General features: G+C 45.7%; 1 protein-coding gene across 4 annotated transcripts in view; it reads left to right on the plus strand.

Annotated features, from left to right (window-relative positions):
* Positions 1–27,657, plus strand: part of ATL2 (atlastin GTPase 2) — a 221,219-nt gene that overhangs the window by 155,373 nt on the left and 38,189 nt on the right. For all 4 annotated transcript variants that reach the window (XM_033936398.1, XM_033936399.1, XM_033936396.1 and 1 more), the window contains exon 12: positions 22,133–22,564. In XM_033936398.1, the coding sequence (XP_033792289.1) occupies positions 22,133–22,564 (432 nt within the window). The remainder of the gene's footprint in view (positions 1–22,132; positions 22,565–27,657) is intronic.

A 27,657-nucleotide genomic window follows, 5' to 3' on the forward strand; every position in this document is an offset into this window, starting at 1 on the left:
TGTGCGATTGATTTTGGGGGTCTCCAAATTTAGGTTTTGAGTGGTTTGGAGGTTAGTCCGAGGACCCCCATTCCAAAAATCCTTTGGTATTTTCAGGTGTGGTTTTCCTGGATCATTTTAGCACTAAAATCACTGCCACAGCAGCCATCTTGGATTTCCTGTTTTGAATGTAAAAGCTTTTATCTGCCTCAAAACACCTCGTTTTTGATAGAGAACAAATAGAATGGACTCCTTAGGGTAGGATACTTCTGATTCATGCCCTATTTGCAGAGGATGGCTTTTGGAGGAACAAGGTGTTCTGCATGCTGCGTGGGGGGGGGGGGAGGTAGTCTCTTCTTTAGCCACTCCTACCTCTTCAGGGGTTCTGGTGCACAGTTCATCCGAGGACCATCCAAAAAGTCCACATTGGAGCCAGGGAGCAGCACAAGGACATCTCTGGTGAAGTGCAGGCACGATTCTGCGCCAAAAGTCTTGTAAAAGCTCAAAACAGGGTCTGGAGGGGTCCTCTGGGGCAATATAGACATAGAAACATAGAGTATGACAGCAGAAAAGGGCCAGCGGCCCAACAAGTCTGCCCACTCAAGAACCCTCCCTCAGAAAATTTGCCCACTCTATAATCCCCTCTCCCATGAGAATCCATCTTTGAAGCATAACTCTGTAGTAACCCCACTTGTTTGTCCCAACGTCTCTTGAAGTCGAGAACATTACTGGCCTCGACTACTTGGCGTGGAAGACCATTCCATCGATCAATCACCCTTTCGGTGAAGAAATATTTCCTGCTGTCACCGTGAAATCTTCCCCCTTTAAGTTTTAGCAGATGCCCTCTTGTCGCTGTGGGACCTTTGAGAAAAAAGATTTCTTCCTCCACTTCGATGCGATCCATGATGTATTTGAATGTTTCTATCATGTCCCCCCTTTCTCTGCGCTCTTGGAGAGAATACAAGCGCAGTTTGATCAGACGTTCCTCATAAGTGAGATCCCTGAGTCCCGAGACCATCCTAGTGGCCATTCTCTGGATCGACTCCATTCTCTTCACATCTTTTTCATAATGTGGCCTCCAGAACTGGACACAGTACTCCAGGTGAGGTCTCACCATGGATCTGTACAATGACAGTATGACTTCAGGCTTTCGGCTGATAAAGCTCCTTCTGATGCAACCTAGCATTTCTCTAGCTTTTGCTGAAGCTTTCTCCACTTGATTTGCAGCTTTCATATCGTCCTGGATGAGTACTCCTAAGTCCCTTTCTGCAGTAGTTCTTGTTAAGCTTTCACCGTTCAAGGTGTATGTTCTGCATGGATTACTGTTTCCAAGATGCATTACTTTACATTTCTTGGCATTAAAGTTTAGTTATACTATAAAAATACAGGAATATAAATATCTAAATTGCCGGTAGTACTTTAGGAATGTTCAAAATGATTACCAGCTTCTACAATTCATCATTACCATATTGTACTTATAATTTGCTTATATATCCTCAAATTACATATATGTGAATTAATATTTAAACATATAAAAAGTGCTCAGTGTCTTATCTCTTGCATGCAAGCTACAATGAGATCATTAAGGGACCATCATCGCATTTTTAGGTCCCTTATTAAACATTGTGATTGATCTTATAAACCAAGACCACCCAATGAGTGCTAATACTGTCTCTTATGTACTACTGAATAAATTATTGTACTTATCTTGTTTATCTTGAATGGTCAACTCTTGTGGCTCTGCATGCTTACTGTTCCAATGAGACTTAGTGAATAAAGGTGTCCAAATTGTGCCAAAAGTGCAAATGTGCAAGTTTTAAATTTTCTCTACTCCCCAACTCAGTCCTGAGTTTTGCCGCTAAGGCTTCTTCAGGAGGAGTGTTTGCTAAAATAAATATATAAATAAACACTTTACTTAAACAACTACAATTTAAAACATATAAACCGAGCACTTACTGATTAGTAAACTTTAAATGTTTTATTATTATATCTTTTATAAATTTGTATTACTACATTATCTTTGTTATAATAGAATCATCCAATATATTCATCGTGTTTTGATATTGCACCACCTCGGGTTTAATTTGGGAAAGCCTGGAAAGGTTAGAAAGTCTACATATATTATTTAATATTGCCAAAAATGTCAGAAATTCCTGGCCCTATCAATTGATTCATAAGTTAAGACCACACTGCATTAGCATCAACCCAATTAGTAAATTTTAAACAACAAATTCCCAAATCTAATCATAGAACCAGAACCGTCTACAATTTAAAACTATTCAAGTAAGATATGTTACCTCTAATGTGTTGAGCATTTCCTGTCCAGAAACGCCAGCTATTCTCTTCATTTAGCCGTTAAGAATGGCGGGCCCTAGAACTGTGACATCATTTATCTGCCTCGGTGTATTTTCATTGGATCAACTTCAATGGTAGGAAAATTTGAAAATCTCTACATTTACTTTATGGATTTCTCAAATATTTATGGTGGCCCAAATCTTATAACGGAAAAGCTCAAACTTTCCGATCTTTCAATTTTACTATAAAGTGAAAAGTGAAATATATGCACACTCTCACAAACCCCGATTTCACAATCTAGTAATCTAGAAAATCACAACTCGTGCTGTGAGTTTCTCTATACCCATTCAATATCTGTATTGAGGCCTCCCGGTTCAAGGGTGCCCCACTGATATATAAACCGTTGTTCTTTACCTAGTAAACATCTACTAATATCACCCCCCCTAGGAAGGTGAATTTGTAAAATTACAGAGGCCTTCAGGTCATTTTCCGTGTGTCCCTTAATGGCCCAGAGGGGCTTGTTGTTTACCAGTGCAGATGCAGCTTAGATGTTCAGCAATTCTAGCTTTGAGCTTACGTTTAGTATGCTCTATATAATATAACCCACATGGGCAGAGCCACAAGAGTTGACCGTTCAAGATAAACAAGATAAGTACAATAATTTATTCAATAGTACATAAGAGACAGTATTAGCACTCAATGGATGGTCTTGCATTATAAGATCAATCACAATGTTTAATAAGAGACCTAAAAGTGCGATGATGGTCCCTTAATGATCTCATTGAGGCTCACATGCAAGAGATAAGACACTGAGCACTTTTTATATGTATAAATATTTATTCACATATATGTAATTTGAGGATATATAAGTAAATTATAAGTACAATATCACATAAGTACAATATGGTAATTATGAATTAAAGTTTAGTTGCCAAGTACTGGACCATTGTTCCAGCAGAAGTAGGTCCTGCTCCATAGTGTTGGGCCTGGTAGCGCTGTCAGGTTCCGTTGCCCTGCCCACAGCATTGCATAGTTTAGCGTCATCGGCAAATAATGTAATTTTGCCACGAAGTCCCTGAGTCAGATCCCTTACAAAGATATTAAACAGTATCGGGCCCAAGACCAAGCCCTGTGGCACTCCACTGGTCACTCTCGATGTCCGTTTACCATTACCCTTTGAAGTCTGCCGCTAAGCCAGTAATTTACCCATGCTGTCAGTGTTTCTCCAAGCCCAAGCGTGTTCATTTTGCTCAATAACCTATGGTGTGGGACACTAACAAAAGCCTTGCTGAAGTCTAAATATACAATATCTAGGGATTCGCCCCCATCCAGTTTTTTTGTTACCCAGTCAAAGAAGCTTATCAGATTGGATTGACAAGACCTTCCCTTCGTAAAGCCATGCCGGTGGGGATCCCTTAATCTTTCATTATCCAGAATCGTGTCCAATCTGTTTTTAATTAACATTTCCATGAGTTTACTCACTATTGATGTGAGATTCGCCGATCTATACTTTTCAGCCTCTGACCTGCATCCCTTTTTGTGAAGCGGGATAATGTTGGCATTTTTCCAGTCCAAGGGCACTTTTCCCTTGCTTAGGGAAAGATTGAAGAGCTCGGCTAACGGTTCTGCCAGGACATCTCTCAATTCTCGAAGTACTCTGGGGTGCAGATTATCTGGGCCCATAGCTTTGTTCACTTTTAGTTTTGATAGTTCATGGTAGACGTCGCATGCGGTAAATTCCATGTCCCAGAATGGGTCCTCCGAGCTCCCTTTTGTCTGTAGCTGAGGACCGGATCCTGGCGCTTCGCAGGTGAAGACTGAGCAGAAGTAGTTATTGAATAGTTCTGCTTTGTCCGCATCCGAGTCTGTAAAGTTGCCGTCAAGTTTCTTTAGGCGCCCAATACCGCTTGTGTTCTTTTTCCTGTCGCTAACGTATTTGAAGAAGGATTTCTCACCTTTCTTTACCTGCCTAGCTATGTTTTCTTCCATCCAGAGTTTGGCCTCTCTGACTGTCGTTTTAACTTTTCTAGATTTTGCCAGATAGGTTTCTTTAACTTCCGGTCGTTGTGCTTGCTTGTAGATAAGGAAAGCTCTTTTCTTTTGCTTTACTAGTTCTAAGATCTCCGCGGAGAACCACTGTGGTCTATTTTTTCTGCGTCGCTTACTCACAGATTTTATGTATATGTCAGTTGATTTTTGCAGTGTAGATTTCAGAGCCAACCATAGTTCCTCTACATTGTCCATCGTGCTTTGATTTTGCAGCACTTGGTGGACATAGTCTCCCATGCCCTGAAAGTTAGTACCTTTAAAATTTAAGACCTTAGTCGATGTGTTTGACCTAGTAGTTCCTTTCTTGAGGTGGAACCACACCATGTTGTGGTCGCTGGAGGCCAAGGTTTCTCCCACCGATACCTCTGTGACACTGTCTCCATTGTGAATAACTGGTCCAGGATTGCCTGATCCTCAGTGGGTTCTAATACCAACTGCTTGAGGCTTGAGGCTAGTATCCTCTTGCTTCTGCTGGTTATAGCGGAAGCAAGGTTTCAAGCATGCTTGGTTAACAATGGTTCTATGAATTTGGTTAACATTGCAATCGCGTTAGTACTAGGGGTTTCTTCCTCTTAAGAGTGCAGGTCCCCAGCAGAAGAGCCATGTACAGTTGGGGGACAATCCGCCTGCGGATGATTCTGATGATCCGAATGCTGTTTTTATGCCTTTATTTTCTTTGGCAGGTACTTCCACATTGTGTAACAATACTGCAGTCATAGTCCTACAGGACCCAGATCTAGGGGATGACCCCACTGTGCGCAGACTGTTCAAACCGTCAGTGCTGATGGGGATGATTTTGGAATCCCTCCAGGAGTTAAAGCTGGAGACTCATCAGACCTCGACAGGGCAATACTCCCTTATGAGTAGCAGTAAACCTCGGTCTTCCTGTTTTTCAGACCATCCAGACATCACAAATATGCTCACGGATCACTGGGAGGTGCCGGAAGGGCCTCTGCGAGTGACAAAGGCTATGTCTAAGCTTTATCCAATGGCGGATACTTTTAATCAGCTTTTTGTTTCCCCAAAGGTGGACTCTCTGGTGCCACGGGTTACTAAGCGCATCTCTCTTCCCAGTGAAGATAGTGTGGTGTTAAAGGACTTTCAAGACTGTAGAATAGATTTTGTACTCAAAAGGCTGTTAACTCCATAGCCTCTGGGTTGAAAGGTGTGATGGCATCTTTTGTTGTTTGAACCTGTCACTCCAAGCTGTGTCACAATCTGGACACCATTCTAGATAAGGACCTTCCATTTATGATCACTGGAGTGGACTACGTAACTGATGCTTGTATGACCTGTTTCGAGTGGTGAGCAAGCTGTCGGCTTATTGTCTCTGCATGCCACATGCTGTGGATTAGAAAGTGATCTGGTGATTCAATGTCTAAGGCAATCCTAAGTAAGCTGCTATTTAAGGGGCAATTACTGTTTGGTAAGGATCTAGATGACCTTATGGCTAGTAAATCTTGTTCCTCTAAATGATCCAGGTGCACATCCTTTTGTGCCTCCAGGAGACATCATCAATACTCTTGAGGTTCCTTGGTCCAAAGGTCTTTTCATAACGGCAGACAGATTTGGAAGTGCTAGGCACCCGCAATCTTTGGGAGCCGGCTCTTCTTCTACCCCAAAGAAGCATTTATGATGCCAAGCCAAAGGCCTAGCTGCCACGTAACAGAGGGAGGCTTTTTGGTGTTTTTAGAGAAGCGGGTGGAAATCATGACAGATCACTGGATGCTGGACATTCTTTGAGAGAGGTACAAACTCGAGTTTTACTGTCCCCTTCCAGAGCTTTTCCTAGACTCCCCAGTGGGGAAGCCAGAAAAAGAAGCAGAGGTCAGAACAACAGTCCAGAGATTACTAGATATAGCAGCCATAGAGCTCGTCCCAGAGTCCAACTCAGGCTCCATCAGATACTCAGTATACTTTATTGTTCCAAAGAGAGGCTCTGAGGACTTTCAGATCCAATCATGGATCTCAAAGCATTCAATGCAGCCCTCAAAGTTATGTGGTTCTGAATAGAAACAGTGAGGTCAGTGATTGCCTTGGTCATGCTGGAGGAATTTCTGGCATCTATGGATTTGACAGAGACCTACCTTCATATACCCATTTTTTCTGGAGCACAAACTATATTTGAGGTTTCACATCTTGCAACAACACTTCCAATATGCAGACTTGCGCTTCAGGCTGGTGACAGTGCCTCGAACATTCACCAAGGTGGTGGTGGTTGCAGCAGGTCACCTATGCAGGCTCAGTATCTAGGTCCACCTGTATCTGGACGATTGACTCATCAGAGCCTAGTTCAAAGGACATCAGGCAGTTTGCCAAGCTGTCCAGTTGCTGCAAAAACTCAGTTGGGTGGTCAACTTTTAGAAGAGTCAACCTCATTTCAACACAAGACCTAGAATACCTGGGAGTCCGATTTGCCACGGGAGAGAACAAAGTGTTCCTCCCAAAGACACACAAGGAGAAGCTTCTAGTCTGCATGATTTTGGATGACTGAAAACTAATATGTGATATTACCTCACTTTTTTATGCTGATTCCATAAATCAATAGTTTTCTTCTATCACGTACAGTTTTTTCACAATTTTACTTCAAAGATTTATTGCTGTGCCAGTAGGTAATGAGTATTATTGGAGGGAAATTTCTCAATACAGACCTGTAAGCCTTTAGGCTGGCACAACTGTTGCTCCTAGTTGTTTTTGTGTGACCTTGGAGGTATTATTTATCTTAGACGCTTGCATTACCAGTACTGTTCTCATTTTATTTCTGTATTGTGATTGCAGGTACTACAAAGTCTACACGCAAGTGTGTGAACAATCCAAATGTTTTCTGGAAATGTTTTGTGCAAATTATACAGTACTTAAGCAAGGAATGGATATAACAGACTTTGTGAAAAAAAAGCTTACTATGCTTATTTTAAAGTGAAACTTGGTGACCAGTATAAGGCATGGGCGCCAAAGAAAGTTTGTTGCTATTGTGTTGAGAGGTTAAGATTCTGTAAAAAAGGAAAGAAAACGTACATGCCATTTGCAATTTCTATGGTGTGGAGGGAGCCTAAAGACCACCTTAATGACTGTTACTTCTGTTTAGTTAATGTTCAGGGGTGCAATTCGAAAAATAACCAAATTGTATATCCAAGCATTCCTTCAGCCATTAGGTCAATTCCACATGAAGAAGACTTGCATGCTCCTCTTCCTCCAGCTGTTTTAGAGAACCTGGCAGAAGATGATGTTTGTAAGTGAACTTGACGCAATCACCAAAGACGACACTGATGATGTCTACCAGCTTGAATACGACTTTACTCCACAACGGTTCTCTCAGAGTGCACTTAATGATCTAGTACGTGATTTGAATTTGCCTAAGGAATCTGCAGAACTACTTGGCTCCCGGCTTAAAAGTAAGAATCTTCTGGAACCAGGAACACATTACTCATGGTAACCTGTTAACTGTATATTATGTATGTTAACCTGTAACCTGTTCTGAGCTCTTTGGGGAGAACGGGATAGAAAACAAACTAAATAAATGGTACAGACACAGAGAAAAGAACTAGTTTCTTTATTCTCACAAAACGATTCTTTGGTTTACTGCAATAACATAAACGAGTTAATGCACTTCTTTGGCACTAAACATGATCCTACTCAGTGGAGACTCTTTATAGACTCATCAAAGAGGAGCCTCAAAGGCATGTTACTGCATAATGGGAATGTGTATGGGTCCATTCCTGTGGCCCATTCAGTTCAAATGAAAGAAACATTCGAGAACATGAAGCTACTTTTAACAAGCATCCAGTGTAAGAACATAAGAATTGCTACTGTTGAGTCAGACCAGTGGTCCATCGTGCCCAGCAGTCCGCTCACGCGGCGGCCCTCTGGTCAAAGACCAGCGCCCTGAGACTAGCCCTACCTGCGTACGTTCCGGTTCAGCAGGAACTTGTCTAACTTTGTCTTGAATCCCTAGAAGGTGTTTTCCCCTATAACAGACTCCGGAAGAACGTTCCAGTTGTCTACCACTCTCTGGGTGAAGAAGAACTTTCTCACGTTTGTACGGAATCTATCCCCTTTCAACTTTAGAGAGTGCCCTCTCGTTCTCCCTACCTTGGAGAAGGTGAACAACTTCTCCTTATCTACTAAGTCTATTCCCTTCAGTACCTTGAATGTTTCGATCATGTCCCCTCTCAATCTCCTCTGCTCAAGGGAGAAGATGCCCAGTTTCTCTAATCTTTCGCTATAAGGCAACTCCTCCAGCCCCTTAACCATCTTAGTCGCTGTTCTCTGGACCCTCTCGAGTAGTACCGTGTCCTTTTTCATGTACGGCGACCAGTGCTGGACGCAGTACTCCAGATGAGGGCATACCATGGCCCGGTACAGCGGCATGATAACCTTCTCCGATCTGTTCATGATCCCCTTCTTTATTATTCCTAGCATTATGTTCGCCTTTTCGCCGCCACCGCTTATCTGCGGTGACTTCAAAGTTATAGGAATACTATTAAGACAACAAGCTGGGTTCACAAAAATGCCTTGTTTTTTATGTGAATGGGACAGTCAGACAACGCAAAGACATTGGAGTGTGAGAGTTTGGCCAGAGCGGTGAAATTTTGTGCCTGGAGCTAAAACATCTTCATGAACCGCTTGTGGACCTCCTCAAAAGTCCTGCTTCCACCAATACACATCGAAATTGGGCTTGATGAAGCAGTTTGTAAGGGCTCTACCACAGGATGGGCCCAGTTTAAAGTACTTTTCTAAGAAATTTCCCTTCATCACACAAGAAAAATTGAAAGCTGGAATTTTTGTTGGTCCTCAAATAAAGAAACTGATGAAGGATGAAGATTTTGATAAAATGAATGAGAGAGAAAGAGACATTTACCGCCTTACGATCTGTTACTTAAAACTTTCTATGAAATAACAAAGATCCTAATTACAGAACCATTGATGAAACAATGTTGAAAAATTTCAAGAAGTTTTTAATTTGGAGCTAAAATTGCTTGAAGTACTTTTGGATCTAGTGTGCAAAGAAGTTGAATGTTGTCTGCATAAATAAATGAACTAATTTCTAACATTTGTATCAATATCGGTAAGGGAGACAGAAAGATGTAAATAAAGGGATAAGAATAGAACCATTCAAGCATAACATTGAGCTCCCTTGGTATATCATGTGGCAGATCATAGTCTGCTAAGTCAAATGCCAATGAGAGATTTAATGATATCAGAATTACCATTTTATCATGATCAATATTGGCCTATATAAATGCGATCACCCTTAAGAGCGGTTTTTGTGAATTGGTTTTTGTGGAAAAATGTTCAACATGGATGCAAAATGTTAATCTGTTTAAGAAAATGTGATAATTGATCTGCTACTATAGATTTAGGGGTCCTTCTAATAAAGCTTAGTTTATGCTAATGGACTCATTTACTAAGTGGCCCTTAGGTAAAAAATAGGAAGTGCAGCATTTACTATGTGCTAATTCTTGTACAATCCCACTTTATTCCAGGATCAGTGGGTTATTTTCATCTAGCCACCAGGACTTTGTAGGAGCCTTAAACTTCAGAGACTTAAACCCCTCCCCCTCTTATCTCATCATTGTCCCTGTAACAGTGTTCTTCCTAGCGCCTTTTAGCCGGACAGAGCGCCCAGCTAATTTAGGTGAGTGCCCAGCTGTCATCTCTGTCGTGAATTCGCCTCAGCCTGACTTTTTTTATTTTTTTTAAAGCGCCAGCAAGCGGATTTTCAGCTTTATTTATCTTACTGCTGGTCATTTTTTACGGTCGCAGTTGGAAGCAGGGGCTGCAGGCTGATTACGACCGAGTGCGCGAAACAGGGAGAACCCCGATGTTGTGTTTGCTTTCGTTCTGCTGATGATCCCGCAAGACAGGTTGATCTGTTTCTGCAGGACATTGGTTTTGCTTTGTGCAGGAGAACCAATCAGAAAGAGGGGAGGCGGAAGCTAGCAGCTGCGTGCTTAAGTAACTGCTGCTGGCACATGGAAAAGGATGGAGAAGGTGCCTAAGAGGAATAAAGCAGGTCCAAGAAATAGATTTGCTACAGGCTAAGGCGGGAGATAGGGCAGGGAGGGAAGCTTACAACTTGGAGTTCTTGCTTGCTTCGGGCCTTCCTCGCTGCCGGGTCCTGCCTACTTTCTGTTTCTGCAAAGGCAGGACCCAGCAGCGAGGATGACCCGAAGCAAGCAAGAACATCAAGTTGTAAGCTTCCCTCTGTTACTGACCCCATTACTGACCTATTTCCCGCATTAGCCTGTAGCGAATCTGCCGACCGGAGGGCAGAGAAATGCTGCTGCTGCTCCCAATTGGGGGGGGGGGGGGTAGGAAGACCAGGGAAGGGAGAGGAGAGGAAAAAGAGATGCCAAGACCATAGGAGGGAGGGAAAGAAAAGGAGATACTAGACCATGCAGGGGGAGGGAAAGATGTCAGGGCATATGGGGGGGGGAAGAAGACAGATGCCAGACCAGGGGAAAGGAAGGGAGAAAGGAAGGAGTGGAGATGCTAGATAATGGAGGGGGTGGGGGAGATGGAAGGAGAGGAGAGAGGTGCCAGGGCATGGGGAGAGGGAAGGGAAACTAAGGAAACAAATGCCAGACCAGAGGGAAAGGAAGGAGAGGTGGTGCCAGAGCAAGGAAAAAGAGGGAGAGATAAGAGAGGAGAGAGATGCCAGGGCATGGGGGGAGGATAGGGAAAGAGATAGAGATGCCAGACCATGGGGTGGAGTGGGAAGGAAGGAAGGAAATGAGAAGAGAGAGATGCCAGAGCATAGGGGAGAGGGTGGAAACAGAAAAATGGAGAAGGGGTTAAGATGAAATGAATCATGTACAAAGGAGAGAAATGGCACAGGATAGATATACAGTTTATTGAAGGGATATAGAAAGAGGAAAGATGCCATATGGAAGAGAGAGGGGCGGACACTGGATGGAAAGGGCAGAGAGAAGGTGGACAGGGATGGAAAGGGAGAGAGAGAGAGGACAGAGGCGGGGTGGAAGGGGCAAAGAGAGAGGGCATATGTTGCATGGAAGGGAGAGAAGACAAATGCTGAATAGAAAGAACGAAGAGAAGATGATTAAAGCAGAAACCTGGACCGCAGGGGTTGGCTTCCACCACAGAGGATGAGTTTTCCCCAGATTTTATTAGTCTGATGTATCAAGCTGTAATTGGCTGCAGGAAAAAAAAAGTCTCTGCGGGCTCCGGGTGGGTTGCAGAGACCCCCTGCTCCTTTGGACGAGGATCTTTTCTCTTGCTTCCCCTTGAGGGTGCTGGCAGGTAAACCGATAGTGCCCAGAGGCCGCAATCTGCCTCTTTTCTTGATCATCCTGACCTAGTATGGTTTCTTAAAGGTGTTTGGGAGGTGCCTGAAAGTCCCTCAACATGTGCTCGCACCACATCTTGATTTTATCCCATGGCGGTTGCCTTTAGCAAGCGATTTGCTTCCCCGACGGTGGAATCCTCGGTGGCGCAGGTCACCAAGCACATTTCCTGCAGAGTGTTCAGGACCAATGCGTGGATTTCATCCTTAAACGTCTGGTTGATCTGGCGGCTGCTGACTTTAAGGCTGCGGCGGCCTCTTCTTTCGGGTGTGCCGGGTCGAGGTGACTCACCCTGATCCTGACACTGTGGTGTTTTGTGGTGGACTATATGGCTGATACTTTGCGTGACAATTTGAAAGTTTTTGCTAAGCCTTCACATTCGTCAGACCACATTTCAGCAGTTCTTGATGCCAGCCACCCAGGTGGCTCTTGCAGAGAGGCAATTCTGATGTCTCTCTATCTCTCCCTCCCCCCCCCCCCCCAGCACTTTAGGGGGTGGTTGTCAGCCTTTTTGGCAGATTGGCAGGCCATTACCTCTGACTACTGGGTCTTGGAGGTTCTCTGGGACAGCTACGAACTGCAGTTTCTCTGTCCTCTGACTGAGAATTTTTGGAATTCACCAGCAGACCGCCCTGAGAAGGCAGCTTGGGTATATGCCCCAGTCCGCAGATTACTCGACATTGGGCAATTGTGCACATTCCAAAGCAAAACTCGGGCTATGGGAGATATGGCATTACTGGCATATTTCCTCGTTCCAAAGAGAGGCTCCGATGACTGGAGACCGATTCTGGATTTCAAAGCAGTCAATGCAGTGCTGCTAGTGCTCCACTTCTGCATTTGGATGGTACGCTTAGTGATAGCATAGGTGGTGCCAGGGGAGTTCTTAGCCTCCCTGGATCTGTCAGAGACATAGCTCCGCATTCCCATTTTTTCCAGACCACAGGAGGTATCCATGTCTTGGAGCTACATTTCCTGTTTGCAGTGCTGCCTTTTGGGTTGGTGGTGGCAGCCTGTCTTTTCATCCTGGGTGTCTTGATTCAACCGTATCTGGATGACTGGTTGATCAGAGCTCCCTTGGAGTCTGAGGGGAGTCAGACTGTTCATCAGGTGGCTCAGTTGTTGCAGCGCCTGGGTTGGGTGATCCATTTCAGGAAGAGTCACCTCGACCCGGCACAGGTTTGGAATCCCTTGGAGTTCACTTTCACATGGGTCAGAATAAAGTGTTCCTGCCTGTGTCCTGTCAGGAGAAGCTTCGATAGATTTTCAAGGACCTTCTGGCCACTCTGGTTCCATTGGTGTGACATTCCCTCCAGGTTCTGGGGACCATGGTGGCCATGAGGTTCTGGGGACCATGATGGCCACGATCGATGTGGTCCCTTGGGCCAGAACCTGTCTGCATCCATGGCAGGATATTCCCTGCCCTGGTCAATCTTGTCATGGAACAGTCTTGCCTTGTGGCTACGACCTCTCACTTTCCAGGGTTCTTTCCCTCTGGATTTTGGATTGGGTGTTTGACTCCAGATGCAAGTATCAAAGGCTGGGGAGCGGTATGTCTGACCATCCCTGTTCAGGGCAGGTGGACTCCCTCCGAGCGTAAGTGGTCAATCAATCACCTGGAGTTTCGGGTGATTTGGATTACTCTCCTCCACTTCAAGGATCATCTCTGTCATTGAGCCATCCATGTTTTCTCGAACAATGGTATGTCAATTGGTAAGGGGGCACCAGGAGTGACTCCCTGAGTGTGTGGGCTCAGCTTCTCTTCTTTTGGGCAAAGAGACACCTAGTGGTGATATCAGAGGCGCACGTGGCAGGAGTGAACAACGTTCAAGCAGTTTTTCTCATAAGAATTGCTGCTGCTGGGTCAGACCAGTGGTCCATCATGCTCCACCATCCTCTCGTGAGACTCTGGACCTAGGAGAGTGGTCTCTGTCTCAAAAAGCATTCAATTGCATAGTAGATCAGTGAAGAATACGACCAACATGAAAGAAGATCGGATCTTCAGTCGCCATCCCAAGGCCAGCAGAGATGGCCTGGATGCTCTGGTTTAGCCCTGGCCATGGGTAGGTCTCCTCTGTCTTCCCAGTGGCCCCTGATAGGGTGTCGATTGAGATGGATAGTGGCCCATGAAGGTCCATAGTCCTGGTCACAACCGATTGGCCGAGGTAGCCTTCGTATGCCAACTTGTTCGGCTCCAGCGATATAAGGGACTCTGGCTACCTTGTCACCCTCGCCTCCTTGTGTGGGGTCCGCTTGCACTGTGGGATCTGGACCACTTTGGTCTTACGGTATGGCTATTGAGCGTGCTGCTTTTACTAACCGAGGCTATTCTTCAACTGTAGTTGCCACATTGCTTTGCAGCAAAAAGAAATCCACAGTGGCTACCTATGTGAAGAATTGGATATGTTATCAGGCCGGGTGCATCCTGACACAGGTGGACCTGTCGGTTTGGTCAGTTCCTCGTGTTCTGAGTTTCTGTAGGATGGCCTGAAGAAGGGCCTAGCAGTAGCTTCTCTCAGGGTGCAGATTGCCAGGCTCTCTTGTATGGGCCCTCCTCTGAGTGGCTCCTTGGCAGCTCATCCAGATGTATCCTGCTTCCTGTAGGGTGCTTTGAGGCTTCAGCCTCCGCTGCGCCTTCCCTATCCAACTTGGTTCTTCACTCTCTGGCTTGTTCACTGTATGTGCCTCTAGAGCAGGTGTCCCTTATGGATGTTACAATCAAGACGGTTTTTCTGGTGGCCATTACCTCAGCCTGTAAGGTTTTAGAGCTTCAGGCTCCTTCCTGCTGGGAACCTTTTCTGAATATTGTGGATTCCAATGTGATGCTGTGCATTGTTCCTTCTTTTCTTCCGAAAGTGGTTTTCGCTTTCTATGTATATCAGGAAGTCCGGCTTCATTTTTTTGCTTCCTCTGGCTCAAGGGAGCAGAATTGGGTGTTGCAGCCCTTGGACATGTACAAACTGTTATCCCAGGACAAGCAGGCAGCATATTCTTAACGCATGGGTGACGTCACCGATGGAGCCCTTTTAACTAGAAAGTTCTAATTGGCCGCACCGCGCATGCGCGAGTGCCTTCCTGCCCGACGGAGGAGTGCGTGGTCCCCAGTTTCTTCGTTTCCGCGGAGCGAAGAAGACGCATGTGTTTTCAACGGCCGTTGAAAAACTAGTTTCTGCCTTCCCGCTTGCGTAATTTTTCGTTTTTCTTCTATTTTTTTCCCTTCGGATTCCTTTACTTTTATTCTCAAAAAAAAAAAAAAAACTCGTCGAGTTTTCTTTATTTTTTCAGGCCGGCCCCGGAAGGGCCTGTTGCCACCATACAGGCCTCCGGCTTCGATTTTGCGGAGGCCGTGTTTCCCTTCATGCCCCCTCAACCGGGCTTTAAGAAGTGCCAGCGGTGTGCACGCCCGATCTCTTTCACCGACCCGCACAATTGGTGCCTACAGTGCTTGGGTCCGGAACATCGGGCTGACACCTGCACCCGCTGTGCTACTCTTAAAAAGTGCACATTGAAAAATAGGCAGATCCAGCAAAATATTATTTTCGGTACCGGATCTGCCATGGAACCTGCCGCGACGTCGAAGGCACCTCAAAAGTCGGCACCGACTAGTTCGACGCCACCGGATCCTTCTTCGGGGTCGCTGGCCCCAGGTAAGCCGGCTAAGAAGCCTTCCACTTCCCTTGAGCGCCCTCCTGCCACGGCTGCGACTCCGGTCCTCCCGGCACCGCACCGACCCCGCAAACGCTCCGCTCCGATATTGGTGAGTGCCTCGTCATCGGCCTCCTCATCGCCGGAGCATAGAGTGGCACCTATGGTACCGAAGAAGAAAAAAGCGGTACCGGTGCCTCCCCTGGATGACCGCATCGCGGCCATACTCCAAGCCCAATTACAAGAGCAGCTGCAGCAGCAACTCCAACAACTGTTGCCGGTGATGTTGGCCCCACACCTTCCGGTACAGGACCGGTCCGAGCCTCGCACGATCCCATCGGTGTCGACCCCCCTCGGTACCGCTTAACACTTCCATGCCGGTGCTCTCGGCTGAACCACACCATTCCCAACCTACGGTACAGGTCCGCTCTGATACCGACCCTTCCTGGTACCAGGAACGGCACTGGTCTTCCTCTCCCGGTACCGCCTCAGTATGCTCCGGCAAGTCTCTCTCCAAGACCTGCCATGCCGAGCCCTCCACACCGATGTCCCGCCATGCGCACCCCGACATCAGGGACCCGGACTTATGGGAAGAATCCCCGCACGGTACCGAGGAAGACGCTTCGTCGACGGACGAAGAACCCTCGGTGGCTGATACCGGTTCAAAACCTGAACAGTCCTCTTTCACCAAATTCCTCAGGGAGATGTCGACAGCTCTTTCCATTCCCTTAGAGTCAGACTCTAAAAAGTCCCAGGCTTTTCTCGATGCCCTAGACTTTGAACAACCGCCCAAGGAATTTCTTAAGTTACCCGTCCACGACATCCTACGGGAAACTTTTTATAAAAACTGGGAGAACCCCCTCACTATCCCCGGAGTCCCTCGCAAACTGGATAGCTTGTACCGGGTCATTCCGATCCCAGGGTTTGACAAGCCTCAATTGCCCCATGAATCTCTCCTGGTGGAGTCCACCTTAAAGAAAACTCAGGGCTCCAGTGTCTATGCCTCCACCCCTCCTGGCAGAGAGGGGAAAACTATGGATAAATTTGGCAAGCGCCTTTTCCAGAATGCGATGCTGGCCAACAGGGCAAATAATTACACCTTTCATTTCTCCTTCTACATGAAGCATCTGGTACAACAACTCTCCTCCTTACAAAAATACATTCCTGAACGTAAGGTCCCCCTCTTCCAACAGCAAATTTCCAGTCTGCTTCAACTCCGGAAATTCATGGTACGCTCCATTTATGACTCATTTGAGCTGACCTCTCGAGCATCTGCCATGGCTGTTGCCATGCGGCGTCTGGCCTGGCTGAGGGTTTCTGACCTCGACATTAACCACCAAGACCGCCTGGCTAACGCACCTTGTCTTGGTGACGAACTCTTCGGGGAGTCCCTGGACTCAACAACCCAGAAACTCTCGGCACACGAGACCAGTTGGGATACTCTGGTGAAACCTAAAAAGAAGACTCCGCCTGCTCGCCCCTACCAGCGCAGGTTCTCGGCCAGACCTCTCAACCCACCTCAACAGCAGCCTCGCTGTCCTCGTCACCAGCATCAAACTCAGGCTCGCTCCCAGTCTCATCAACCTGCCAAGCCTCTCCCTCCGTCAAAACCATCTCAACCCTTTTGACTCCTTTCTCCAGGGCATAGCCAGTCTCCCACCATCATTGCCTCTTCCTCAGCCTATCGGAGGACGCCTCCAACTCTTCCTCAGCCGTTGGGAGGTCATCACATCGGACCAGTGGGTCCTCAACATCATTCGCCACGGCTACTCTCTGAACTTTCAGACTCTTCCACCAGACAGTCCTCCCATAGAGTCTGCTTTCCACTCCTCCCAATCCTCCCTCCTCATGAGGGAGGTCCACTCCCTCCTTCTTCTCAATGCCATCGAAGAAGTCCCCCAAGACCAAAGGGGTCAGGGATTCTACTCCCGCTACTTCCTGGTACCCAAGAAGACAGGAGACCCAAGTCCCATCCTCGATCTCAGGGACCTCAACAAGTGTCTGGTCAAGGAAAAGTTCAGAATGCTCTCCCTTGCCACGCTTTACCCTCTTCTCTCTCAACACGACTGGCTATGTTCCCTAGACCTCAAAGAGGCCTACACACACATTCCAATCAATCTGACTTCACGTCGCTACCTCCGATTTCAGATACAGCACCGCCACTATCAGTACAAAGTGCTACCCTTTGGCCTCGCATCATTGCCCAGGGTGTTCACCAAGTGCCTTATTGTGGTGGCGGCCTTTCTCAGTTCTCACAACCTCCAGGTGTTCCCCTACTTGGACGATTGGTTGGTGAAAGCACCTACGTCTCCACTTGTGCTACAAGCCACTCAGCACACCATCTCCTTCCTCCATCTCCTGGGGTTCGAGATCAACTACCCCAAGTCGCATCTGCTTCCCACACAGCGACTTCAGTTCATTGGAGCCGTCCTCGACACCACTCTGATGAGGGCGTTTCTCCCCTCAGACCGCCAACGGACCCTGCTCCACCTCTGCCGTCAGGTGATCCTCCGTCGCTCCATTCCAGCTCGGCAGATGATGGTCCTCCTGGGCCACATGGCCTCGACGGTCCATGTGCTTCCTCTGGCGCGACTCCACCTCAGGACACCTCAATGGACTCTAGCCAACCAATGGTCACAGACCACGGCCTCTCTTTCTCATCCCATCTCTGTGACATCGTCTCTTCAGCAATCTCTTCAATGGTGGTTGAACTCCTCCAATCTTTCCAGGGGTCTACTCTTTCATCAACCCCCTCACTCCATGATCATAACTACAGATGCCTCCCCCTATGCATGGGGAGCTCACCTGGGAGATCGTCGTACCCAGGGTCTATGGTCTCCTCAGGAGTGTCAACATCACATCAATTTCCTGGAACTCAGGGCCATGTTCTATGCTCTCAAGGCCTTCCAGCACCTTCTCTACCCTCAGGTTCTTCTCCTGTGCACAGACAACCAAGTCGCCATGTACTACATAAACAAGCAAGGCGGCACCGGATCTCCCCTCCTCTCCCAGGAGGCCATCCGCATCTGGACCTGGGCCACGGCCCACAGTCTTTTCCTCAAGGCTGTCTATATCCAGAGCGAACAGAACTCCCTGGCCGACAATCTCAGCCGCATCCTTCAACCTCACGAGTGGACTCTGGATCCTCCCACACTCCGCTCCATATTTGCTCGGTGGGGCACTCCTCAGGTGGACCTCTTTGCAGCTCCTCACAACCATCAGCTGCCCCATTTCTGTTCCAGACTCTTCTCTCCTCATCGTCTGGCCCCGGATGCATTCCTGCTCAACTGGATGGATCGGTTCCTCTATGCCTTTCCTCCACTGCCTCTGATGTTGCGGACGATATGCAAACTCCGCAGGGACAGAGCCATCATGATTCTCATCGCCCCCCGGTGGCCTCGCCAACACTGGTTCTCCCTCCTGCTCCAACTAAGCTCCAGAGAACCCATTCCTCTCCCTGTGTTTCCTACTCTACTTACACAGCAGCATCAGTCTCTACTGCATCCCAATCTGTCCTCGCTCCACCTGACAGCTTGGTTTCTCTCGGGCTGACCTCTCCAGAGAATCTGTCTCAGCCTGTCCGTCGTATTTTGAATGCCTCCAGGAAACCGGCCACCCTCCAATGTTACCATCAGAAGTGGACTCGGTTCTCCTCTTGGTGTCTACTACATCACCACGATCCCACCTCATTGGCGGTGGAAACTGTACTGGACTATTTGCTCTCTCTGTCCAACGCTGGCCTCAAGTCTACCTCAATCAGAGTCCACCTCAGTGCCATCACTGCGTTTCATGAGCCTATCCTCGGAAAACCGCTCACGGCTCATCCCCTGGTTTCCCGATTCATGAGAGGCCTCTTCAATGTCAAACCACCTCTGAAGCCTCCTCCAGTCGTCTGGGACCTGAATGTGGTTTTATCAGCCCTCATGAAACCTCCTTTTGAGCCTCTTGCCACAACTTCCCTCAAATTTCTTACATGGAAGGTGCTTTTCCTCATTGCCATCACCTCTGCCAGGAGGGTTAGTGAGCTGCATGCACTGGTTGCCGACCCACCTTTCACTGTTTTTCACCATGACAAGGTGGTTCTGCGTACCCATCCTAAATTCCTTCCCAAGGTGGTCTCGGAATTTCACCTCAACCAGTCCATTGTGTTGCCTGTCTTTTTCCCTAAGCCCCATTCTCATCCTGGAGAACAGGCGTTGCACACGCTGGACTGTAAGTGTGCCCTTGCATATTACCTTGACCGTACCAGGGCTCACCGCTCGTCCCCTCAGCTCTTTTTGTCCTTCAACCCTAACCGTCTAGGTCGTCCTGTCTCTAAACGGACGCTTTCCAACTGGCTTGCGGCCTGCATTGCGTTCTGTTATGCTCGGGCCGGTCTCTCACTGGAAGGTGCTGTCACGGCCCACAGGGTCAGAGCTATGGCAGCTTCTGTGGCTTTCCTCCGTTCCACGCCCATCGAGGAAATCTGCAAGGCTGTCACTTGGTCCTCAGTTCACACGTTCACTGCTCACTACTGTCTGGATACCTTCTCCAGACGGGATGGACACTTCGGCCAATCTGTGTTACATAATTTATTTTCCTAATGGCCAACCATCCCTCTTCCCTCTCTGTTAGCTTAGAGGTCACCCATGCATTAAGAATATGCTGCCTGCTTGTCCTGGGATAAAGCACAGTTACTTACCGTAACAGGTGTTATCCAGGGACAGCAGGCAGATATTCTTACGTCCCACCCACCTCCCCGGGTTGGCTTCTTAGCTGGCTTATCTTAACTGGGGACCACGCACTCCTCCGTCGGGCGGGAAGGCACTTGCGCATGCGCGGTGCGGCCAACTAGAACTTTCTAGTTAAAAGTGTCCGTACCAGGGCTCCGTCGGTGACGTCACCCATGCGTTAAGAATATCTGCCTGCTGTCCCTGGATAACACCTGTTACGGTAAGTAACTTTGCTTTATGGTACCTGGAGGTGGCCATCGAGATTCGCCTCACTGACCATCTGTTCATTTTGGTGGGTCCTGCCTGCAAGGATAAGCCAGCTTCTAAGGCCACCATTTCCAGTTGGAGCTGTATTGCCATTTTAGCGGTTTACTTGACGTCCGGAAAGAAACTCTCCTCTCCCCCCCCTTTGCGGTGCAGGCTCATTCTATCAGATGTGTTTCAACCTCTTGGGCAGAGTCGACTGTTTCTTTGTGCGAGATATGCAGGGCCGTCGTCCTGGCATACGTTGACCAAGTTTTACAGGATCAGTGTGGCGGCCAAGCAGGAGGATGTTTTTGGTGCCTCTGTTTTGGCAGCAGGCACATCAGTCCCTCTGGTCCCAGAATAAAGTGGGATTGTACAAGAACAAAAGATTAGGTTCTTACCTTTGTTTCAAGTTTAATGATTTTTTTGATTAATCGCTTAATCATAATTCAAAGCGATGTACAATTTAAAATACATTCAGAGGGAAACAATACAATACAAACTTTAAAAAAGATTATACATATAATACAAATCAAACTTTATTCCAGGAACCCTGTGTTTTCCTGATTCACCGATTGTCTGCCTATCCCATGTACTGGGAAGCTGGTTTTCTTTTTTCTGACCAGCCTTTATTAGAGTGCCATCGAAATGGGTTTAGCACTCAGTTTTAGGGGGGGTCCCTAGTTAGGGTGCCGCATTCTGACATGCATGCTGTCTACTTTTAGCATTGTTCTTGTTCAGGTTTATCATGTTTAATGACCTGGTTCAATTATGTTTAATCGCATGTTTAATTGCATTTTTAATTGTCAGCAGAATAGACTTCCTTGTCGGGAAGTGTCCCCATACCCCTCTCTCTATTGTTCTTATCCTCTACAGATGTTCCTGGCTGCTTTAAGCCTAACTAATGCTTATAGGGACAGTGATGAGATAAGAGGGATACATGTTTAATGGCAAGATTCTCAAAAGTTTAACGCTGTCGCTAAACTGTTTTCCGACGATTTAGCCTGGTCAAAGTTTAGCGGCGGATTATCTTCTTCTTTAGCAAGGTTTCTAGTAGTCTCCGACACTGACATTGAAATGAGCCCTCCAGTGGATTCTTTAAAAAAGCCGAGTCTTTTTTAAAAAAGCAGCGTCAGCTTTTGGCAACTAAAAAAAGATACTGGTCCAGGGGTGCCGGTCATTGTTGGAGACTGCTAGAAAACCCATCTGTGTTGTGATGCAGCAGGAGAGATGGCCAATCAGAGCCCTAGGAGCCTTCCTGATGCATCCGGTGAGGGGCCTGAGGCGCTGATTGGTCCAAGTTTTTTAAGGCCCCTCATAGCAGACCGTCGCTTTTTAACACGGGTTTTTGAAAATCCTGGCTTAAGTCTCTGAAGTTTGAGGCTTCCTACAAAGTCCTGGCAGGTAGATGGAAATAACCCACTGGTCTCAGATTAAAGTGTGGATTTACAAGAAAGAAAATTAGCAAAGATAAGAACCTAATCTTTCGTTCTGTTAGCATGCACTAAGCTTTAGTAAGCGTTAACACACATGACAAATCAGCAATAGCTGATAATTTGATACTTCTAAGAGGCTTAAACAAATGGATTTTTTTTTGTTTGTTTTATTTGCAATTACTATGATAGTATGATTCAGATTGTTTAACTCAATACTTCCTCAGGTTTATCTTGAATGTTATTTTAAATGATATATATAGTTTTTAAAGGCACACTGAAATATGCCATTACTGGCTTCTAGGAATGTTCAGGAGGCTAGGGGCCTGAAATTTTTGATTTCTCTTTTGAAGGGTTCAAACAGAAGTCATTTGACTTCTACTGGAGGAAATTGCTACACTGCTTAGAATCTTTTTGTGTGCATATTAATCAATTTATTTTATAATAAGAGTTGTTGTTGTTGTTTTAACAGATATGTGGTGGCGATAAGCCTTACATTGCACCTTCAGACCTAGAACGAAAACATCAGGATTTGAAAGAGTCTTCTATCAAACAGTTCAGATCCGTGAAAAAGATGGGAGGAGAAGAGTTCTGCCGTCGTTATCAGGATCAGTTGGAAGCAGAGCTAGAAGAAATCTATGCAAACTTTGTAAAGCACAACGATGGCAAAAATATTTTTTATGCTGCTCGTACCCCTGCCACGTTATTTGCTGTTATGTTTGCCATGTACATTATCTCAGGGTTGACTGGTTTCATTGGCCTGAACTCAATAGCTTCCTTGTGTAACCTCATAATGGGGGTAGCACTTTTATCCCTCTGTACTTGGGCATACGTTAAGTATTCAGGAGAGTTCAGAGAAATTGGAACAATCATTGACCAAGTTGCAGAAACACTATGGGAACAGGTTGGTATCCTTCAAACATTGTTTTTTCCTTTCCTCCCCTGTCTTTTTCTTAAATACTGTGTTCCTGAATTTATCTGGGGACAAACTTAAAGGTAAAAATATGGAAACTCAAATGGGCCCACTGTGGTTAAGCCAAGAACTTCCATAAGGAAGAATATTTTAGAAACAGTTTTGGCCTAGGTATGGGGTCTCGGTAGCAAATATGTGTTGTTAATCACATGCTGGTGACTGGTTAAGACAGCATTTGACTAGAAAAATGTTATTCTGTTCACACAGAGGGTTATATATGCTGCTACATGAGAAGAAGAAATCAGACATGTCAGTATTATGGAGTAAAACCACTTAAGGGCTTTATGAGCTATCAAGGTCATAAGAAAAATTAGATTCTGTCTTGTTGGTATTCTTATATCAGTCTGACGTTGATTTAACTTTCCAAATTCAGACTTACCAAATTGTTTTGACAGTAGATGTTGGCAGTTTGGCCTGGGGCTCTTGATTTGTCTAGGAAAGAAGATATCTGCTTTCTGAAACTGAGGCTATAGTGAATATATTAGAACATTCGGTTAGCCACTGATTTATGAAGGCTTTTAAAACAATTAAGGCCTAGATTCACTAACCTTCCGATCCGTGTGCGATTGAAGGCAGGCTGACCGATTCACTAACTATCTTCATGCAAATAGGGGTGATCGGAAGCATGCCCCCAACCAACTGCATGGATCGGATTGAGTCAGAGAGAGCCCTGACAGTAGTGACAGGAGAAGCAGCCTCCTGTTACTGCTGTCAGGGCTTCTGCTGTTTTTTTTTTGTTTTTTTTTTAAATGGGCTGCAAAATATCAGGCATATAAAAAAAAAATGAAACAAAAGCCTCCCCCTACCCGACAAAGTGTCCCGTGTCAAAACCCCCCCCCCCCCGATCCGCGCACAGCACACACACACCCAGCCCGGCCTGACACCCCTACGTACCTAAAATTTGGAGCAGGAGGGGTGCTCAATCTCTCCTACTCCTTAGGCCTCCAGCGCTGTCTTCGGAAGCAGGAGGAACCGCAAAGTCCTCCTGCTCCTCCTCCTGACGCAATGCAAATGTAGGCCTTAGGCCCCGCCCCAGTGTATCATGTGATGCATAGGGAGGAGCCTAAGGCCCTGATTGGCTCAGGCACCTCAGGCTCCTCATTTGCATACACAGATCGGAATCGGATCAGAGGAGAAGTTAGTGAATCGGATCAGAGGGAAGTCGGGTCGCAAACCAATTGGTACACGATCGGTTTGCTTAGTGAATCTAGCCCTAAGTAGTCACATTCTATCTGAACAGGCCATCTCTTTGTATTGCAAAGTTGTCAGAGTATAGAACTAGGCTTTCTGTTATGCTTGAAACTTAAAAGTTCATCCAAACAATTCACCTCTAGAACAACTGATATTATACTTTACATACAATCCTCAGCTGGCTCTTTAGTCATGCAATATGTTTTTTTGCATGAGCCATTGTCGTCACCAGATCAATACATTTTATATCTACTTATTTCTAATATTTTTTAAAATTACATTTTTTTCATTTACCTTTTAGTTATAAATATTAACTACATAAGAACATAAGAATTGCCACTGCTGGGTCAGACCAGTGGTCCATTGTGCCCAGCAGTCTGCTCACGAAGCGGCCCTTTGGTCAAAGACCAGTGCTCTAAATGAGTCCAGCATCACCTGCGTACGTTCCAGTTGAGCAGGAAATTGTCCAACTTTGTCTTGAATCCCTGGAGGGTGGTTTCCCCTATAACAGGCTCTGGAAGTGTGTTCCAGTTTTCTACCACTCTCTGGGTGAAGAAGAACTTCCTTACGTTTGTACAGAATCTATCCCCTTTTAACTTTAGAGAGTGACCTCTCATTCTTCCTACCTTGGAGAGGGTGAACAACCTGTCTTTATCTATCAAGTCTATTCCCTTCAGTATTTTGAATGTTTCGATTATGTCCCCTCTCAGTTTCCTCTTTTCTAGGGAGAAGAGGCCCAGTTTCTCCAATCTATCACTGTACGGCAACTCCTCCAGCCCCTTAACCATTTTAGTCGCTCTCCTCTGGACCCTTTCGAGTAGTACCGTGTCTTTCTTCATGTATGGCAACTAGTGCTGGACGCAGTACTCCAGGTGAGGGCACACCATGGCCCAGTACAGCGGCATGATAACCTTCTCCGATCTGTTCATGATACCCTTCTTAATCATTCCTAGCATTGTGTTCGCCCTTTTCACCGCCATGCATTGCGCGGACGGCTTCATTGACTTGTCGATCAGAACTCCCAGTCTCTTTCCTGGGAGGTCTCTCCAAGTACCGCCCCGGACATCCTGTATTCATGCTTGAGATTTTTGTTACCGACATGTATCACTTTTATCCACGTTTCATGCTTTAAAGCACAGCAGTAGCTAGTTACAGTGCTTTGAAATGCAAGAAATAGAGAAGTGTTAAGACAAATAAGCCTTGACCCTGAAGAAGGTTTAATGAAACGTGATCATGTTGGGAGAGGCAGTTAATATTTATAACAAAGATAAGCGAAAAAAATATTTAAGTAAAATAAAAATTTAAGTAGAAATAATTAGTGGATATAAAATGTATTGATCCGGGGATGATAATGGCTCATGCAAAAAAAAACAAAAACCAACCTGATATTGCATGATTAAAGAGCCAGCTGAGGATCATATGAAAATATATCATCAGTTGTTCTAGGGATGAATTGTTTGGATGAACTTAAGCTACTGAACCACTATATATGAATAGTGTGAAGATATTTGATCTCAAACGTAAAAGTAGCATATCTGGTAAGAAAAACATTATTTCAAACAGATTTGGTAAGGTTAGACCCAACTTAATGGTTCCTGGATCAGGAAGTGGCAAACAAAGATCTTGGAAACAAAGAAAATGTCAGCATAAAAGACAACCCAATCTGCTCATTTGTATGTTCCTGCTGTTTTGTCGCAGGTATTGCTAGTTTTGTTGTCATTCCCTTGCTCTGTTACTAAGGTTCCTGTGTGTCTATCCCATATAAACTTGAACTCTGCCAGTACTTTGGATTTTAGAATCTTCACTTTCTCACTGAGAGGGTACTGGATATCTGTATTTTCTCATGTTTGTTTCACTCGTATCTCCTTTACCCTAAAGCACCTACTGTAGCCTCCTTGTGATCCATAATCTTGAACTGTCCATTCTGTGGGAGGAAAATACCCTGAAATTGTATTGCTTCCTGCTAGACATTTGAATATCTCTTTATCCCAGGACAAGCAGGCAGCATATTTTCATAGATGGGTGACATCATCCACGGAGCCCCAGTACGGACAATGCAAAAATGTACCATTACTTTAGCTTCTTTTGAAGTCTTGAGACTATCTACTCACTGTCAACTCATGGGACCAACAAGTTCTACTATGGACTACGGAGCTAACAAGTTCTATTCTTGGAGTTTTCCAAGTGCACATTTTTTTCAGATATTTTTGTTTGCCTTCCCATTGTCTTTTTACTTACTTTTCTTCATTAATTTTTCTCTGATTGTTTTCTTTCTAATTTTTCATTGTTTTTGAATTTTCTGGCCTTTCGGCTCTTCTAGGTCTTTTTGCAGGCCAGTGGCACCAATTTCTTTCTGGGTTCTCAATCACTCAACATTCGATATGAGTGAGTCCTTCAACTTTGCCACTGCAATTTTTCCCCTAAATATCCAAGCCTTCCAGTGGTTTCAAGAAGTGTACGCAGTTCAATAGGACCATTTCAGTCACTGATTCACATAATTGCTGTCTTCAGTGCTTTGGTCTTGTGCACTCTGCTTTAAACTTCAAAAGTGTTCTTTGAAGGCTCAGATTTTTACAACAGGAGAAGCTGTTCAGGACACCAGACATATCGACGATGTCCACCCCACTGGCATGGAACAAACATCACTACGGAACTATTGACATCAATTTCTACGTCAACATGGGTAGCCCATTCAGTGTCAGCTTCTGTGGCACCACCAGCTTCACATCTTAAAAATGCTAAGCACTCCCATGCATCACTGTCTTGACATTCATTGGTTTCTTCTCAAGCATCGAGTAAGTCAATGTATGCCAAATGCCAACACAAGAAGTTGAGATTCTGAGAAATGATTTAAAAAAGAGAAAAATTTTATGGCTTTCGCTAATGACTTGTTTTTTGTGTTGACTGACCCGCAGTATTCTATGCCTTGGATGAATTCCATTTTTACTCTGGATTTACTTTGAATAGGGAAAATTCTGGTGTTGGCCATACTAGTGGCATTGCAGGATTCTTGGGTGGGGGAGATTCCCTTTTCTTGGGCTACCGCATCTTTGAAGTACCTGGGGGTCATATTGCCTAGAGACTTGTCTCAGTTATATGCATAGAATTTTTATGCACTTTTGTGTTCCACATTAACTATGATGCGTATCTGGGCGTCATTTCCTGTCTATTTCGGGTAGGGTGGCCCTTTACAACATGGTACACTTCCCACCCTGGTTGTACCACTTTCAGGTGCTCCCACTATTGCTTGCTTGCAACCAGGAGATAAAACTAATAGCACGGATGCAGAGATTTTTATGGGGTAGACGGAGGACACATCTTACTTATGCACGATCCTGTATACCACGAGAGAGAGGGGATTATGGTTTGCTAAATATAAAATGGTATGCCATGGCTTGTCAAATGCGCCATATTAACGACTGGCACTTCCCATTTTTTTGGCTATTCTGCTGGAAACTTCATTACTTCACCCCACTCATTTTAGTGCTCTGTTACATGTCACACCACCAGGCCTTCGTAAATTTATTTCTGCATATCTCATTTTTACCCCGGCCTGGGTATGCTGCACCCTTCACATTTCCTCCAAATCTTCTCTTTACTTACCTATTCAGGGAAACGGGGATTTTACACCGGGTATGCAATGTCAAGCAATCAGATCTTGGAAAACTAAGGGTCTCAAATTTATTATTCAGGTATTTGATGATGAAGGTATTGTAGGAAGCCGTTGGTCCTTTGCTTCCGAGTGTTCTGAGACTTTGCGATCCATCATCACTGGCACTGTGTAAAGTATCATATAGGCTGGTAGACCCAGGGTCGTTAGACAGATAAGAACA

The sequence above is a fragment of the Geotrypetes seraphini genome, chromosome 3 (genome assembly GCF_902459505.1).
Source record: "Geotrypetes seraphini chromosome 3, aGeoSer1.1, whole genome shotgun sequence".
Taxonomy (NCBI): domain Eukaryota; kingdom Metazoa; phylum Chordata; class Amphibia; order Gymnophiona; family Dermophiidae; genus Geotrypetes; species Geotrypetes seraphini.